This window comes from Typopeltis vanoorti, chromosome 17 (assembly GCF_054136105.1).
Source record: "Typopeltis vanoorti isolate ZY-2024b chromosome 17, IOZ_Tvanoo_1.0, whole genome shotgun sequence".
Classification (NCBI taxonomy): domain Eukaryota; kingdom Metazoa; phylum Arthropoda; class Arachnida; order Uropygi; family Thelyphonidae; genus Typopeltis; species Typopeltis vanoorti.
The window spans coordinates 38,489,604-38,504,951 of record NC_143565.1 but is presented as its reverse complement, the minus strand read 5'-3'; the positions used below and the strand labels follow the sequence as shown (position 1 = coordinate 38,504,951).

At 33.0% G+C, this 15,348-nt stretch overlaps 2 protein-coding genes across 3 annotated transcripts in view; one reads left to right on the top strand and one right to left on the bottom strand.

Moving 5' to 3' along the window:
- Positions 1-15,348, top strand: part of LOC150097302 (uncharacterized) — a 194,773-nt gene that overhangs the window by 116,611 nt on the left and 62,814 nt on the right. The window lies entirely within an intron of this gene.
- The window catches only part of LOC150097303 (monocarboxylate transporter 9-like), a 41,053-nt gene continuing 32,509 nt past the window's right edge, over positions 6,805-15,348 (bottom strand). Inside the window, exon 4 of the mRNA XM_090407021.1 lies at positions 6,805-8,523. Coding sequence (XP_090263147.1) covers positions 8,084-8,523 — 440 coding nt within the window. The 3' untranslated portion in view covers positions 6,805-8,083. The remainder of the gene's footprint in view (positions 8,524-15,348) is intronic.

Here is a 15,348-nt window from a genome sequence, read left to right as displayed (position 1 = left end):
TTCCATGTTGTTATGACAGACCTCCCACAATGAGTCTTATGACTCCACAGAGATCTAGAATAATAATAATAGTAATCACAAATATCATTGCTACTATAAGGCCTTGGATGGGTGTTTTTCTTGTAGTCTGCTATAGCAATCTGCTATTGTATGTTAATATTATGAAGTATGATATTTGATTTGAAATAAATATGATACTCTGTTAATTATATGAAGCTTATCAAAATAAAAATAAATAAGACACAATAGACCTGTCATTTAACAAGAGTAATTTATTATATGCTTAAACTTTAGGATAGAAATACAGTCTTGAATGTTTCAGGATTTCAATTATTGAGAATAATAGAGCCAGTCTGAATGATTTTGATGGGGGACAAAGCTATGGAAAAAAGACATGAAATGCAGAATGCAGTTTCTTTAATAACATTAAAAAAAAGTGTATATCTACATACACATCCATATATGCATAATACCAGTCATTTAAAGTGCTATGAAACAAATTACATGTTTGTACAATTCATGAAGATGTTAAACTGGAAAAATACACTTCAGTGGGAAGTTAAATTCTATGTGCATTTGAGCATTTTTATGAAAGTTGTGATGAAATTGAATGATGAGAGTATGCATTTCTAATATATCACTAAATGACTTACTTTGAAAAAAATATATATGCAAGTATCTTTTCACTGAAGCTTATCCATTAAAAAAAATCAAGTTAATCCATTAGTAATGAGATGAAAGATGGACAGTAAAATCAAAACATTACAACATCCATAAATCTATATGTATAGTTCTATACTAAATGTACTAAGGCAGTTTAATTTTGGAAATTCAGCAGTTTCTATGTCTCCCTTTGCCTGTTACCAACTATAGTCTGTCCTATGTAGATTCTTTTAAAATGGACCAGTTACAGGTTGCTTTTTTCTTTGTATGAATAGATTTAGACTACTAATAGATTTAACTAACACTTAAAACTTAGAACACAAAATCTCACTGATTTTACAGCTTAAGGTGGTATTGTGCATTTGTTGGTTACAAATTTCTCAAGCAGGTTCCCTGCTTATTTTCAGGAAGATAGAATCAAGAAGTATATGTAGTGCTATTCTTCATCCATTTGAAGAAATAAATTATTTAATTTTTGTGAAGATTTGCAATTATACACTCCTTCACCAAAATCAAACAAAATTCTTATATGAATTTACGTGTTACTTGATAAAATTATTACATTTTACTTCAGTAAACCATTTTTTCCTCTTAACAACAAAACAACTGGCACATTCTGATATCTTACTGCAGGCAATATGGTGAGCATTCAAGAGAAGACTAGGAACACATTATTTACTAACTATTCAGTAAATAAAATATTTATTGAAAACAATTTAAAATGCAAATACAACAAATAAATACAGATTTTAATAAATTTCATAATAAATAGCATTTTAAAGCCATTTACACTGTGTTCAAAATTTTTCTTTCTTGCTATGATAAAATGGTAATCATAAATACTATAAGGTTTTGTAAGTGAGCTGTTTATTGAGATTTTGTGTTCTACAATTAAGAATCATCAATAATTCTACTGCAGGGGGAAAAAGATTGACTGGTTAAAAAAAGAAAATCAAATTCGGGATTTAAAAGATGGAGTTAGAATATGTGGGCTTTATTGTCTTTATGTAGATCAAATCCAAGACATGTTTTGCTCCCTCTAATTATATATATATATATATATATATTCTAAAAATAACAGAACATTATTGCTGGGACTTTCAGCAGGATTCTAGAAGCATATCACCTGATTATTTTTTTGTTGATCATAATGTTTTAAAAGGATAATTTATTGCTCTCACCCACTGTTGCAAAAATGTTAGGTGGTGAATGTTGAAAAACAGAAAAAATTATGTAGTTCTTGTTGATCATGTTTCAGAACATTGGAAATATTGCCAATATATCTCCACCAATAAAGCTTAAGATTGGCATAAGATAGGGATGATTCATCAAATTTCTCAAGTTTTGGTGGACAGGACAGACTACTGATCCATTGGAATGTTACCATAGGCCAAAGAACAATACAGGGTGATGGACAGAAAATGTTTGTAAGTAAACTGGTTAAGCAAGTGCACAATGACTGATCATGAACAATAGAAATATAAATTGGGTAGAGGAAACAGCATACAGTAATAAGGAAACTGAATATCTGAAATTCTTTAGCAACCACAGTGTCTTAGGCAGTGGTGGAGGGAACACAAAGTTCAAGAGTTTTTGGATTTGTGCATCATAACATCAGCAGAGCTGATTATGTCTGAGATGTCATCCTCATCCCTGGCTGGAGAGAGAGAGAGACAGACTGCGTAGTCTTGACTTAGGGGATGGATGGGCATGTGGAAGTATCAAGGCTAAAGAAATTTGTGTGGAATTGTAAGGCAAGTAATTATAATAGATTTAGAAACCACTTGGGGAAGAACTATGGATGGAAGAATTTGAAAGGGAGGAGAGAAGAGAGGTCAGCAGTGCAGGGTAGCTAGTTGAGAAATATTTGTTATCAGCAATGGCAGATTGCATACTTCAACTGAAAAAGATGAAGAGAGTTGGAGTAGACTAGACTGGATTAATAGGGCAATCCAACAGGAATTAAAAATGAAAAAAAAAAAAAAATTACTGAAAAAGTCTAAAAAGAAAGATGGAGAACAGTTGCATGAACAATATAAGGCTCATGCTAAGAAAGCAACTAAAGGAGTAAGGATGGCAAAATTGAAATATGAAATCCAAGGAAATTCCAAGGAGTTCTTGGAATTTCCTTAGATTGTGGCGGCTAGTAGAAGGTAGAGAAATGACTGTGTGAATGAATGACTGGGTTACATAAGGAAATGGTCAAATGACATAATTAGAGCTGTTTAATGATCATTTAATTGGGATGATCACTTCCTAGAAAAGCAGAAAGCAGTTCAAAGTTTAGAAGTGCATGAAGAGAATGTATTTTGAATATTACGTACTCTGGACGTTAGTAAGGCAGTGGAACAAATGAGATTTCACATTTTAAGGGAATGTGTTAAAGAACTGGCAGTACCATTGACCAGTGTTTAATGAAAGTCTTGAAATTGGAACAGTCCTTAAAGAAGGTAAGATAGTGTCATTGTATAAGGGTGGTGATAGCATGGGAGTATCAAATTATAGATCAGTTTATATTTCTTCTGTGGTTATAAGGATTTTGGAGAAATTAGTAAGAGCTTCTGTATAGAACTGGGCAGATGAGAATAATATTATTTATGAGGATCAGCAGCATGAATTTGTTAAGTAGTGCTCATTTCAGTAATCTGGTTGTCTTTAATAATAAAGTAACGAGTAGATGAAGGAAAAACATATACTGTTGTTTTTTTGGATTTTGCAATGGCATTTGACAGGGCTGTGGATGTTTGAATTTACAGCTGAAGCAACTAAGGCTATGAGGCCAGTATATTGCCAGCAAAGGTTGGTTAATTGGTAGAGCCTCTGCTACTAATAGCTCACGAAAAAAGTTAAGCAAGTTTGAGTGTGGTTAGTAGTTGGAATTGGATCAGTCATTCAATGCTGTTGGCACACTCTCCCTCAATGAGTCTTTGGACTCCCTGGAGGTGTCACATAATAATAATAATATTATATCTGTAAATGTGTTCTTGCCAATTTCCCTGATGTATAATTTGATACTCCCTGATATCTAATCTCACACATTGCAATATAATTAAGTTGCAATGTGTGAGATTAGATATCAGGTTCTAGTGGATTAAATTGGAAACTGACTGTCTAAGAAAGATTATTAAAGAGATGTATGGAATATCTGGGAGAAGGAAAGTTACAAGTATGGTTCTTCTCAGTACTTGGACCTTTATGTTAGTGATAGTGACACTGAACTGCAAAGAAATATTCAGTTGTTGGTAGATGATGCAAAGCCAGGGAGGGTCATTTGTAATAGTGTTAATGTTGTAGCTCTTCTGAAGGTAAGCTGGAGTAAATGAATGAGCATAAAACATGAGTAATTGAATGAGCATTTGTTTATGGCAACTAAAGTGTAAGGCTTTAAATTTGGGATCCACAACTGGGAAACCAAATACTCTATTGGAGGAACTATACTGGAAGAGGCAAGGAATCTTGGGATAATGTTTGATAGAAATTTCAGATAACATATTGTGAAGCCACCAAACTCTGCGGAGATTACTCATCCTCAGTTTATCCTCATAACCAATATTCTGTCCTAATATCATTTTTGTTATCTGCCTCTGTACTGTCTCCAAAGTTACTTTATCCCCCTTCAAATCCTACTGACCAGACATGCACACAGTAATCCAGATGTGCTATGGCCAAGTTTTAATTTAATGAAACCACTACTGTCATCTCTGCTAATCATTGTCCTCAATATTGCAGCAGTTCTCTGGATTACTCTCACCAGCAGTCCTCTGGCGATTAACAGAGATGACAGTGGTGGTTCCATTGTATAAGACCTTGATTATATCACACCTCGATAGGATTTGAAGGGAGAGGGATGAAGTAACTTTGGATAGAGTACAAAGGCAGATAACAAAAAATTATATCATGGTAATGTTGTTTATGAGGACATGTAATCTGCAGAGTTTTGTGGACATAAGGTGAAAGAGGGTGATATGATTAAGATATTTAAGCTGCCAAGAGGTGTTTATTATTATTGTTATTATCATCTGACCTAGACTTTTACTAGACTGACACTGAGGAGATTTTTCATATGATAGAACAAGGGGAAGAAACAAAAAGTGGGTTATTTCTGGCAGAGAAAAGAAAATTGTGATTAAGAAGATGAGAAGTAGGTTTCTTTTTTTTTTTCTTTTTTTGCATGGAGAGTGACAGGACTGTGGAATACATTGTCTGAGAGGGTGGTGATAATGAAAATAGAGAATGAGTTAAGGAGTGGTATGAAATATTTTATGTTGTATATGACCTCTCATGGTGAATTTTGTAACCCCTCATGGAAGTCTATAATAATAATGAAAAATATTGACAATCAGCACAAGAAGCAGAGATAACTAATAGATGATATGACATAAGTACATGTGAACAGAAGTTGTTCATTGTTCCAATATTGATGGCTTATTCTTATCTTAATAAAAAAACATTTGATATGGATAGTAAAACATGTCAGGAATCCAATCTGTATTAAGAACCATACAGTTATTCTAATTCAGCTTATTTATGAAAATAAGTCACAGGTAATTACATAAAAGTTGATTGACTTAGACATCATAACATTAGCTAATTACTTCAGGTAAAAATAAAACCTAAAGAATTAAAACTTCTCTGAGATATTCTTTATTATATGCATATCACAGAATTTATTAGTAAACGAAATCTATTCACTAAGAGATTTCTTAACTGAGATTTTTTGGAGACAATTGAAATGTGACTATCATTTCAATGTGAATGTCTTCTAGTTAACTTAATTACTTGAAATTAATATTATTTGGTTTTCAGACATATATTTTCCTTTAAGCCTAAATTGCTTAACTAGGAATAAGATGGGGTATGGCAAGTTATTTTTCAACTAGATCCCAAGGTTTAAATAATAAATAAATAAAATAATAAATAACTTAGAATAGGAAATTACTGGTAGATTATTTATGAAAATATCTTAATAAAAATAGTCAAACACTCCATTAGTTACTAACTACATTCCCACATGATTTTATTTTCTTTCAAAAGTGAAAATTGTCACAAACTGGCTGAAAATATGTTTAATCCCCAAAAAGCTTTAAATATCCAATGAAGAAAAATAACATATAAAACTAAATGCTTTAGAAAGGCATGCCCATTTTTTTAATGTCTTTGGCACTTTTCTATCACAGAAATATATGGGAACAGAATAGATTTATATTCAGTTTGTTTATTGTCGATTCCCCCAAAATCAGAATAACAGTATAATAATATTTAATAATAGAGAAATTAAGTTTTAGATTATTAAAATTTTAAAAATAATTTCTATATCATATACTCAGTTATGTGGAAAATACATATCTTTCTACAAGAGAGAATGCTTGCATTCATATCCCGTAAGTATTCTTTCAATAATACACAGATGTAATCTGTATAAAAATACATCTTTATTCAACTGCTAGAGAGGCAAACATATAGCTATGTGTTTATAATATATATATATATATATATATATATATATATATATGTTATTATATATTATTATATATATATATATATGTTATTATATATGCAGGAGAGTTGTATGATGCCAGAAGATCAACTGTTACCAACTAATCAATTAAATAAATTTTATATATAATCCTATGTGACCACAGTTTGAAAGGTTGTAAACCAACCCAAGAGTATCACTTTGATACAAAGACACTCAATTTACAGTCCACTTTTACCTCAGAGAGGTTATGTGTTACGATTGTTTCGTTAACAAGTCATTAAAAACTCTCAAATTAACAAAATATAGTTAAAATGGATATATCTACAGTGTTATATAAACTCACAACCCAGTAAACTTTAATATCACTATCACTTTAAAGATATTTAAAACACTTGGTATCCTCAAGATATCTTGTGCAGCAAATTAAGTAAACAAAATAATAAACAATGTATGTAAAGAAACATTACAGGAAAGAAGTCCACCAAGGGATATTGGAGAGGAAATTTTTTTTTTTTTAAAGTAAAATGATAACCTTTGATTAAAAATAATACATATAATTTTTAATTTGTATTATAATTAAAATTATGCTATTTTCTTATTGATTTTTAACATCATACAGTATCATTAAGAAGTCTAATGGTCTTTATATTTATTGACGGAAATAACGTGGTATCAGTATTGCTGATGATGCATGATGGTTGGTTATGCTAAATCACATTTGAAACAAATAAGAGTTTTAATATGGTTGCTTTTTTAAAAAAATGTTGTCCTAATATGTACTAAACGAAGAAAGTGTTGATGCTCAATGTGAGCATAATATCAGATGAATATGCTTGGATATAGCAAATTCCAAACAACAGTTTCACTCGTATTAATTGCATGTGTGTGTGTGTGTGTACATTAAATCTCATTTCAAAGACTTTGGTTCTGACTGATACATAATTTAAAATAATTTAATATTATTATATTTTTATCTTCATATGGTCACACATAAATTTAAATAAAAAAAGCTGTCAAACAAAAGTTCTCTTTTTTGTCTATCTGAACTGTTATCTTTAACAAGAAATTGCAAGAAGACAAATAAAACTGAGTTATAAGACATTTAATTCTAGAAAATAATATTTATAGACAAAAATAAAGTGCATTCTCGAATATCTGTAGAAATATACCATGTCAATGTCCAGTAGCTTTCCTTATAACGAACATTTCCTATTTTATGACATTATAACAGTTACTTTTTAACCTAATGAAATATTAATAAAAGAGCTTAGTGAAGATCACCTATGTATACTAGTTATATATGAAATATCTAACACGAAAAAGTTATACCATTAAAGCAATTCTGGAAATGTACCCAGTAAAATATGACAAAATTTTCACTGATACTTTTTCTACATTACCAAATCGTTGAAAGATAATGAGGCCTACTGAATTGATCTCTTTTCCTAACAATTCTAAATTGAATTTAAATGAATATCCTATAATTTAAACATTGAATAATATTCAATAAGTTAATGAAGGTCTAGGGGATGCTGAAAGCAGCTCCAGCATAATGATAACACTAATCTTAACCTCGGACAAAAGTCTTAACTATTATGTTTTTACTAAAAGCATAACATCAAAATGTTTTGCTGAACTGAACATCATTTTCAACTCATATCACAGAGTGTACATTGCATGCATTTCAAAAAAAAAAAAAAGTATTCACATCTCTTGCCTTTTTTTTTAAAAAAAAAAAAAAAAGCTTTTCCTAACCATTTCATGCCATATTTTTATATGATAATGGTATGACATCACCTGTATTTGAAAAAGAACAAAACATTTTAATGTTTTGCTGTTAGCTGGAATAAAGTAAAGGACTTTTGTCCTGACTTTCAACAGTAATGTATTCAATAAATTCAGTCAAATATTTCTTAAATTCCCATCACTGGAAATATTAGATTAACATATGCACTTTTCTTCTATGCCTGTATCTTCTCTATTTCTCACTGTAACACAAACATTGCTACTGTCTAATCTGCTGTCTTTGGGTAAATTTTCATCACAAGAGAGTTTATTGTTTTTATTTTGATCTCTATTAACATGTTCATAACAAACCCCTGAAATGTGATTTGCAGTAAGAGGAGCATCTGTACTTGGTGTACTTGTGACAGATACTGTATTTTCTACTTGTAAATTATCTTCACTACTGTCTTTAAAGCGAACCCTTTCTATGCGCTGGGATGGATCAATTGACTCCTTACTGCTATGTGAGGAAGATTCAGAGGCACGGCAAAAGTTAGTCTTTGCTACTGGGACAACCATGGCTCCAGAAATAAAGATACAAATGCCAGTAATGTAAAACGTAATATCATATGATCCTGTCAGATCATACAACCAACCTGTAAAAAATAAATAAACAAAAAATAAACATATAGAACTAATCTGGTATATGTTGTTTATCACAATATAAATCTGAAGTGTTTTTCTGAACATTAACCATATAAAAGTAATGATGAAATAATGAGAAACTGTCACAGCACACATAATATGGAATTCTCTTGTATTTAATTTAAGTTCATTTTAAGAGAATTTAATTTGATTAATTTATTTGGAGTCCTTCTGAGTGTATGTCAAACCCAATGTCTATGAGCTTGCTGACTCGGAGTGGAGCACCAGAAGTAGAAATAGTGTCAGTGACTTTGACAGTATATGGTGTGAAGTAGAGGTGGATAATACAGAATAATTAGCAGAGACTGTTATAGCCTAGGAAATGCAGGTGAAGAGCATGTCTAATCAAGTAAGGTCAGCTAGTACAAAGCAGCTAATTATTATGGGAGATTTCCCCTATGGCAATAACTGGAAAAATCATAGCATGATTTTTCCTGAATAAGAACTGGCATCTCATGGTATGAGATAACTTTTCTGGAATTTTTGGAGACCAATTATGTCATGCAACATGTGCTGCAGGGAACACAAAGACCAACAGTTTTGGTTGTGATTGTGACTGAGATGTCAGCTTTGCTTCAAATTAGTGGGAATTATCATATGATCTTGACTCTGATGATGAGCACATATGCAGCAGTCTCAAGAAGAAAATATTTATATGGAATGACAAGGCAAGTTATTAAGATAGATTTAGGAGCCAACTTTGAGCAGTATCAAGAATGGAAGAATTTGAGAAAGATCAACAGTGTAAAGATATGAGTTAAGAAATATTTATTCACAGCAGTTGCAAAATGTATATGTAGAATGAGAAGAATGAATGAATGCATTTGGAGTAAAATGGTTGACTAGGAGGATTATATAGGACCATCAAATCAAAAAGAGGGTTATGCCAAAGGTATAAAATGGGAGGCAGTGAATAAGGTGTATGCTGAATACAAGGATTGAGCTTTAAGGGGAAGTTGAAATGTGCAAGGAACAATTGTCACCTTTGTCAAAGAATGGCTTTGACAAAGTTGGCTAGGTTGTAAAATTATCTGATTCAATCATATATATTTAATAGAATTTTTTATGTTGTATATTATTATTATTATCATCATCATCAGAGATCTCCAGAGAGTCAAGAACTCATCAAGGGAAGCTATATGTCATTCACACTAGCTGTTATACCTTCTCTTAAACTCGTTCATGCAAGATGTACTGTTGTAGTTACTCACTGCTCTATGAGAGAAAAATGTAGTTCTCACCCCCTTTCTTAATCACACACAAATTCTTTTTTAATTCCTTATCCAAGTGTAAGCAAACAAAGTTTTCATATGAAATATCTTTGCTACTTGTATACAGAGGGTAATGACTTCACATTAATTGCCTTAGTGTCCCATAATGCAAAGCACACATCCTTTCAGGTGAATATAATTCAGTGGTAAGAGCCACTTTTTCATGTGGTACTATCATATCCTGTACACTCCTTGAGGGTACATGGCAAGAATTTGATGATGATGGTAAGACCCACTACCCAGACTAGTTTTGACCTTTATCGAGGTACTGTTAGGTATTGAGGCCTTTAATAACCAATATATTAATCAGCACTCCTGAAATACTGAATGGCTTATAATTTGCTACCTTTGTCTTAGAGCTACCTTTATGCACTGAAACTCTTTTGCTCTCACTTCCAAATGAGGCTTAAATTAAACAGGTTGGTCAGAGGAGCTGAAAATTCTCTTGCACATTTTTGTAATACATAGGTTGATATCCCATTTGATCTGTATACACATTAAGATTCTGCAATATCTTAAGCACCTTCAGTTTATCTCTGTTCTTCCATCAATGTCACACCTGTCACTAATATTTCAACTTAGATGGTATACTTAGCAAAATTATCACTTCTATTTGATCATAACTCAACTATTTAATTTTTACTTCTGTTACCTCTTCTCTTAGCACTCATTAAAGGTGTTCTTCCACAACCATTCTTCCTTTTACTTGTCGTATAGCAAAAGAACTTTTCCTTACCATATTATTATTATTATTATTACCCAAGACCTCATGGAGTCAAAGACTCATCTGGGAGGTCCTTTTATCACACGCACACACACCTCATCATACTGTGTCTTAAACACACTCAAACTCCTTGCAGACACCACAATCTCAGGCAAGGCATTCCAATCATTCACAACTCTGCACGAAAAAAACCTGCCTCTCACTCCCCTACTCACACCCTCTTTATACAGTTTCCAAGGATGACCTCTGGTTCTCCCCTGATCTCCCACTATTCTCTGTAGAACTTCTCCACCATTGATCTTATAACAACCCCTTACCAACCTGCAGGTCTCTATCATACTCCCCTCTTCCTCCTGTCCACCAGACTCTGCAAATTACATCTTCTCAATCTTTCCTCATACTCAACATTCCAGAGGTCAGAAACTACCTTAGTCAGTCGCCTTTGGACCCTTTCCAACATCTCTTCATCCTTCTGAAAACCAATATAAGTCACCCTTCTTGCATATATATACTTTACTGTTCATGAGTTTGTATCAGAGGCAGTGTAACTAACTTTTGATTGTTGTGAAGTTCTCTGATACTGTCACCAGATCCAGCCCTCTTGAACCTTGACTCCTACGCCATTACATGTTGTCTCAAGTAATCAACTATTTTCACAAATTTTATTTCCTTAGTATAAATTCAATTGGTACAAATCTTAGTATTAATACTATTCTTAGTATAAGTTTGATTTCCTTCCCTTGTCATGACAAGTCTTCCTTCAAATCTATGTCACCATTGTGGAGTCCATAATAATTACTTATCCTATACTTATTTTGCTAATTTGCTAATAAATGCCATTAACACTTTTGCTTGCATCCCCGACCTATACTAACTAGCTATATATTGCAGTCTGTTGGCCTTTAGCTCTCACAAGATAGGCTGAACTGTTGATGATGTGCTCTTACTCTTTTGTAACTTGAATTTTTCTGCTACTATCATTAGCAAAAGCAGAGTATAAACAAAATTTACAGGCAGAAAATACAGTTAGTGGACAGTAGATGGTATTGTGTGCAGATGGTGGCATCATGTGCAGATGATGGATAGTGGTGCAATGTGTAGATGAGGATAACGTTATCTCAATGGTGTTACATAGAATGGGGTGCCTTTTTAGATGTCATGTAATAATACGAAGGTGGTCTAAAAAGTTCTTGGCCTCAACCATAGATGGCAACAATATCGGAAGATTTTTTTTCAAAGTTGGTACATCTGTCATAAGCATCCATGTGAATTTGCAAGTCATTCTATCAAGTAGTTTGTTTATACAACTGCCTGAAGCAAAAGTTTTGTCTGTATCCCTTGAAATGGATAAAATTGAGTATCTTGCGGTTATAAAATTCTTTGTAAAAGAAGGTTTAACGCCAAAAGAAATTCATTCGAAGTTCATAAAAGTTTATGAGCACTCTTCTCCTTCGTTTTTGACAATTAAGAAATGGGCTGCCGAGTTTAAACATGGCTGTACTAGCCTTGAAGATGATCTACGTGAAGGACATCCAAAAAGTGTAACAACACCAGAAATCATCGATTAAGTGCACATATGGTACTAGATGACCAGCGAATCGGAGTGTGTGAAATTGCTGAGATTATAGGCATTTCAAAAGAATGTGTAGGATATATTTTGCATGAAGAATTGCAAATGAAAAAGCTTTACGCAAGACAGGTACCACGCTTGTTCATAGCAGATCAAAAACGTGCTCGCATGAAAATCTCTGAACAGTGCTTGGAGTGTTCTAACAAGAATAAAACTGATTTTGTGTATTAATTTATTATTAGGGATGAGACTTGGATTCACCAGTACACACTAGAATCCAAACAGTGGTCAAAACAGTGGACAGAAGCTGGTTGTTCAGCGCCATAGAAGACAAAGTCGGTTCCATCAGCAGGAAAAGTCGTGTTTCAATCAGTGTTTTGGGATGCTAAAGGCATTTTGTTTATTAATTATCTTGAAAAGGGTAAAACAATAACCAGGGAATATTATTCTAATCTTTTAACCAGACTAGACAAAAAAATTCATGAGAAAAGATCCAGTTTGCAGAAGAAAAAAATCATCCTTCATCAGGACAATGCCCACAAAGGTGTTTTTGGCAATGGGAAAATTAAGGGATCTGCACTATGAATTGTTGGAATATCCACCCTATTCCCCAGATTTGACTCCCTGTGATCTCTATATCTTCCCAAAACTAAAACTCTTCCTCACTGGTCAGAGTTTTTCTTTGAATCAAGAGGTGATTGCAGCTGTAGGGGGGTATTTTGCAGATCTTACTGAGAACCACTACAGGAACAGGATAATAGAGCTGGAGCATTGCTGGAATAAATGTATTAGTCTTAAGGGAGATTATGTTGAAAAATAAAAATAATTTTGAAATTATAAATTCGTTTTTTTTTTTTCATTGTTTGGCCGAGAACTTTTCAGACCACCCTCATAATAATAATAAAAAAATCCTCCCTTCCATCATGTTCCCTCTATCATCTTGAAAAATACCTATACTTCTTGCATTCTGTCTCTGTATCATCCTTCATTGCTAATGCCTATAACTTTTGGCTAAGTTGCTGTAACCAATTTACATAACTGCAGTGTACTCTTAATTCTCCATCACACTTTGTGTTGATTATCCCACTCAAGTTCAGAACCTGTACAGTTACATTCAACATCATTTGTCAATCATCCACCCACTCACCTCTAGGATGTCTACATCCACACTAGCCTAGGATCCTCCTAAATACTCTGGTTTCTCAGATTCTGCACTTCTAAACAGTCATTGAACAATTCTTAAAATAGCTAATTCCGAATCCATTCAAATGCAAGCCATCCACTTTATATAAGTCCTCATATCCATCAGACTCACTCTACACATCCATAACTCCACACCATTCTTCCTGCATAATCTATGTATTGACTCGTTTACAATTATGACCCTTTTTTTTCCTCATCTTGCTTCTATTATACCTTGGCAGCAGACTCACAATATCTTATTCACTTGTCCCAGCAACTCCTTATCTTTTTGCATACTACACTTGTTGCCTGCCAAAATAAACATCTCTTTCACTTTCCTGTATTGATCCTTACTGCATCACTAACATCCTTAACCAGAAAATCTTTACCCCAAAAAATGACTTTGTCATGCTCTCCTCAAACACCTCTCTTATCATGGAGTCTCCATACAAAACTATCCTTATTCTTCCTCTTTCATTCTTTTATACTGCTTTCTCTTCCCTTGCATGTCTCCCTTCTTTTCGTTCTCTGCTATATCATTCAACTGGCATTTTTCCATCCAGTTTATTTCATGTTTTGTCCTGTGAACAACATGTAAGCACACTATTTCTTTGTCTTTCTCTCTCTCTCTCTCTCTCATTACCATTCAGTCATTTTCTTGATATTCCACCATTTCATTCTTGCTTATTCATACTGTGTGCATCCTCATGCACTTCCATCATTATATTTATAACCTCACAGACATTCACACTCACATTTTCTTGCCTTTTAGATGTTCGAATCTCTGCTATCAAACCTTCACTCTTCCTACACTTCTGGCACTCACCCTTAAAACACTTCTCATCCAAGCACTCACCAGGTTTACTTTCTTTGCACAAATATTCACCTTTAAAAGTGAATACATTTCGCTGTGCTGCAGTGAACAAAATCGAATACACTCAATTCACTTGATATTTCTATTTTGCATTATATGTGTAATAAAAATAAAATCTACTACCTTTCAGATCATACAATCATTTAGTGCCTATTACAATGATGCATCAAAAAAAAAATTGCTGTGCCACAGGTGTGGCATAACAGTTTACATTTTTGAGCACATTCTCTGAGCAAATGGTTCTAGAGCATAATAAAAATGTATAAACATTTTTATTATGCTCCCTCTTTCTGTGATTTTTTTTTTCTGTGAAATTTTTCATTTTTTTGATGTTGGGTGATTGAAATGCAAAAGTCAGTGAAAAGTAGAATGAGGCATCACTGGAAAATTTAGTTTAGGACTGAGGAATGAAGCAGGAGAAAGGATGTTGGAGTTTTGTGTTGAGAACAGTTGCTTTATTGCAAGCATTTGCTTTCAACAACAAAAAAGAATATTGACACACGGACTTCACATAATGCAGAATACAGAAATCAGATAGATTATATTGTTGCCTGCAGAAGGTGGAGAAATGCTATCCAAGCAGCAAAAACCTGGTGCAGACTGTGGGATAGATCATGAATTATCGATAGCCGAAGTTAAATTGAAATTAAGGGCTAAGAAGAAACAAAAGGACAGTATAAGATTTGATTTAGATCCTATAAATGAAGTATTTAAAGTAGAAGTCAGAAAGAAATTAAAAAGTTTGGACAAGACAGGAAGAGAATTAGAAGAACCATGGGAGAAACAAAATGTACAATCATAGAAGCAGCAAAGAAGACTCTTAAAGCAACAAGAAAGAAAGATTGTAAATGGTTGTCAGAAGAAGCTATTCAAATAACAGAGACAAGAAGAAAATTGAAACTTCACAGAAACAAAGAAAAGGTTAGACAACTGAGTACAATTTCCAAAGCCAAGCTAGGAAAGATAAGGAAAAACATCTAAACAAAAGGTGCAAGGAAATTGAAGAAAGCAATATTATGGGGAGAACAAGAGATCTGTTTAGAAAAATAAATGATGTTACAGGGAAATTTATCCATAGATTAGGAGTTTTAAAAAGTAATTCAGGTAAATGTCTGATGGAAGAAGAAGAAGCAGTGAAAAAAAAAAAGATGGAAA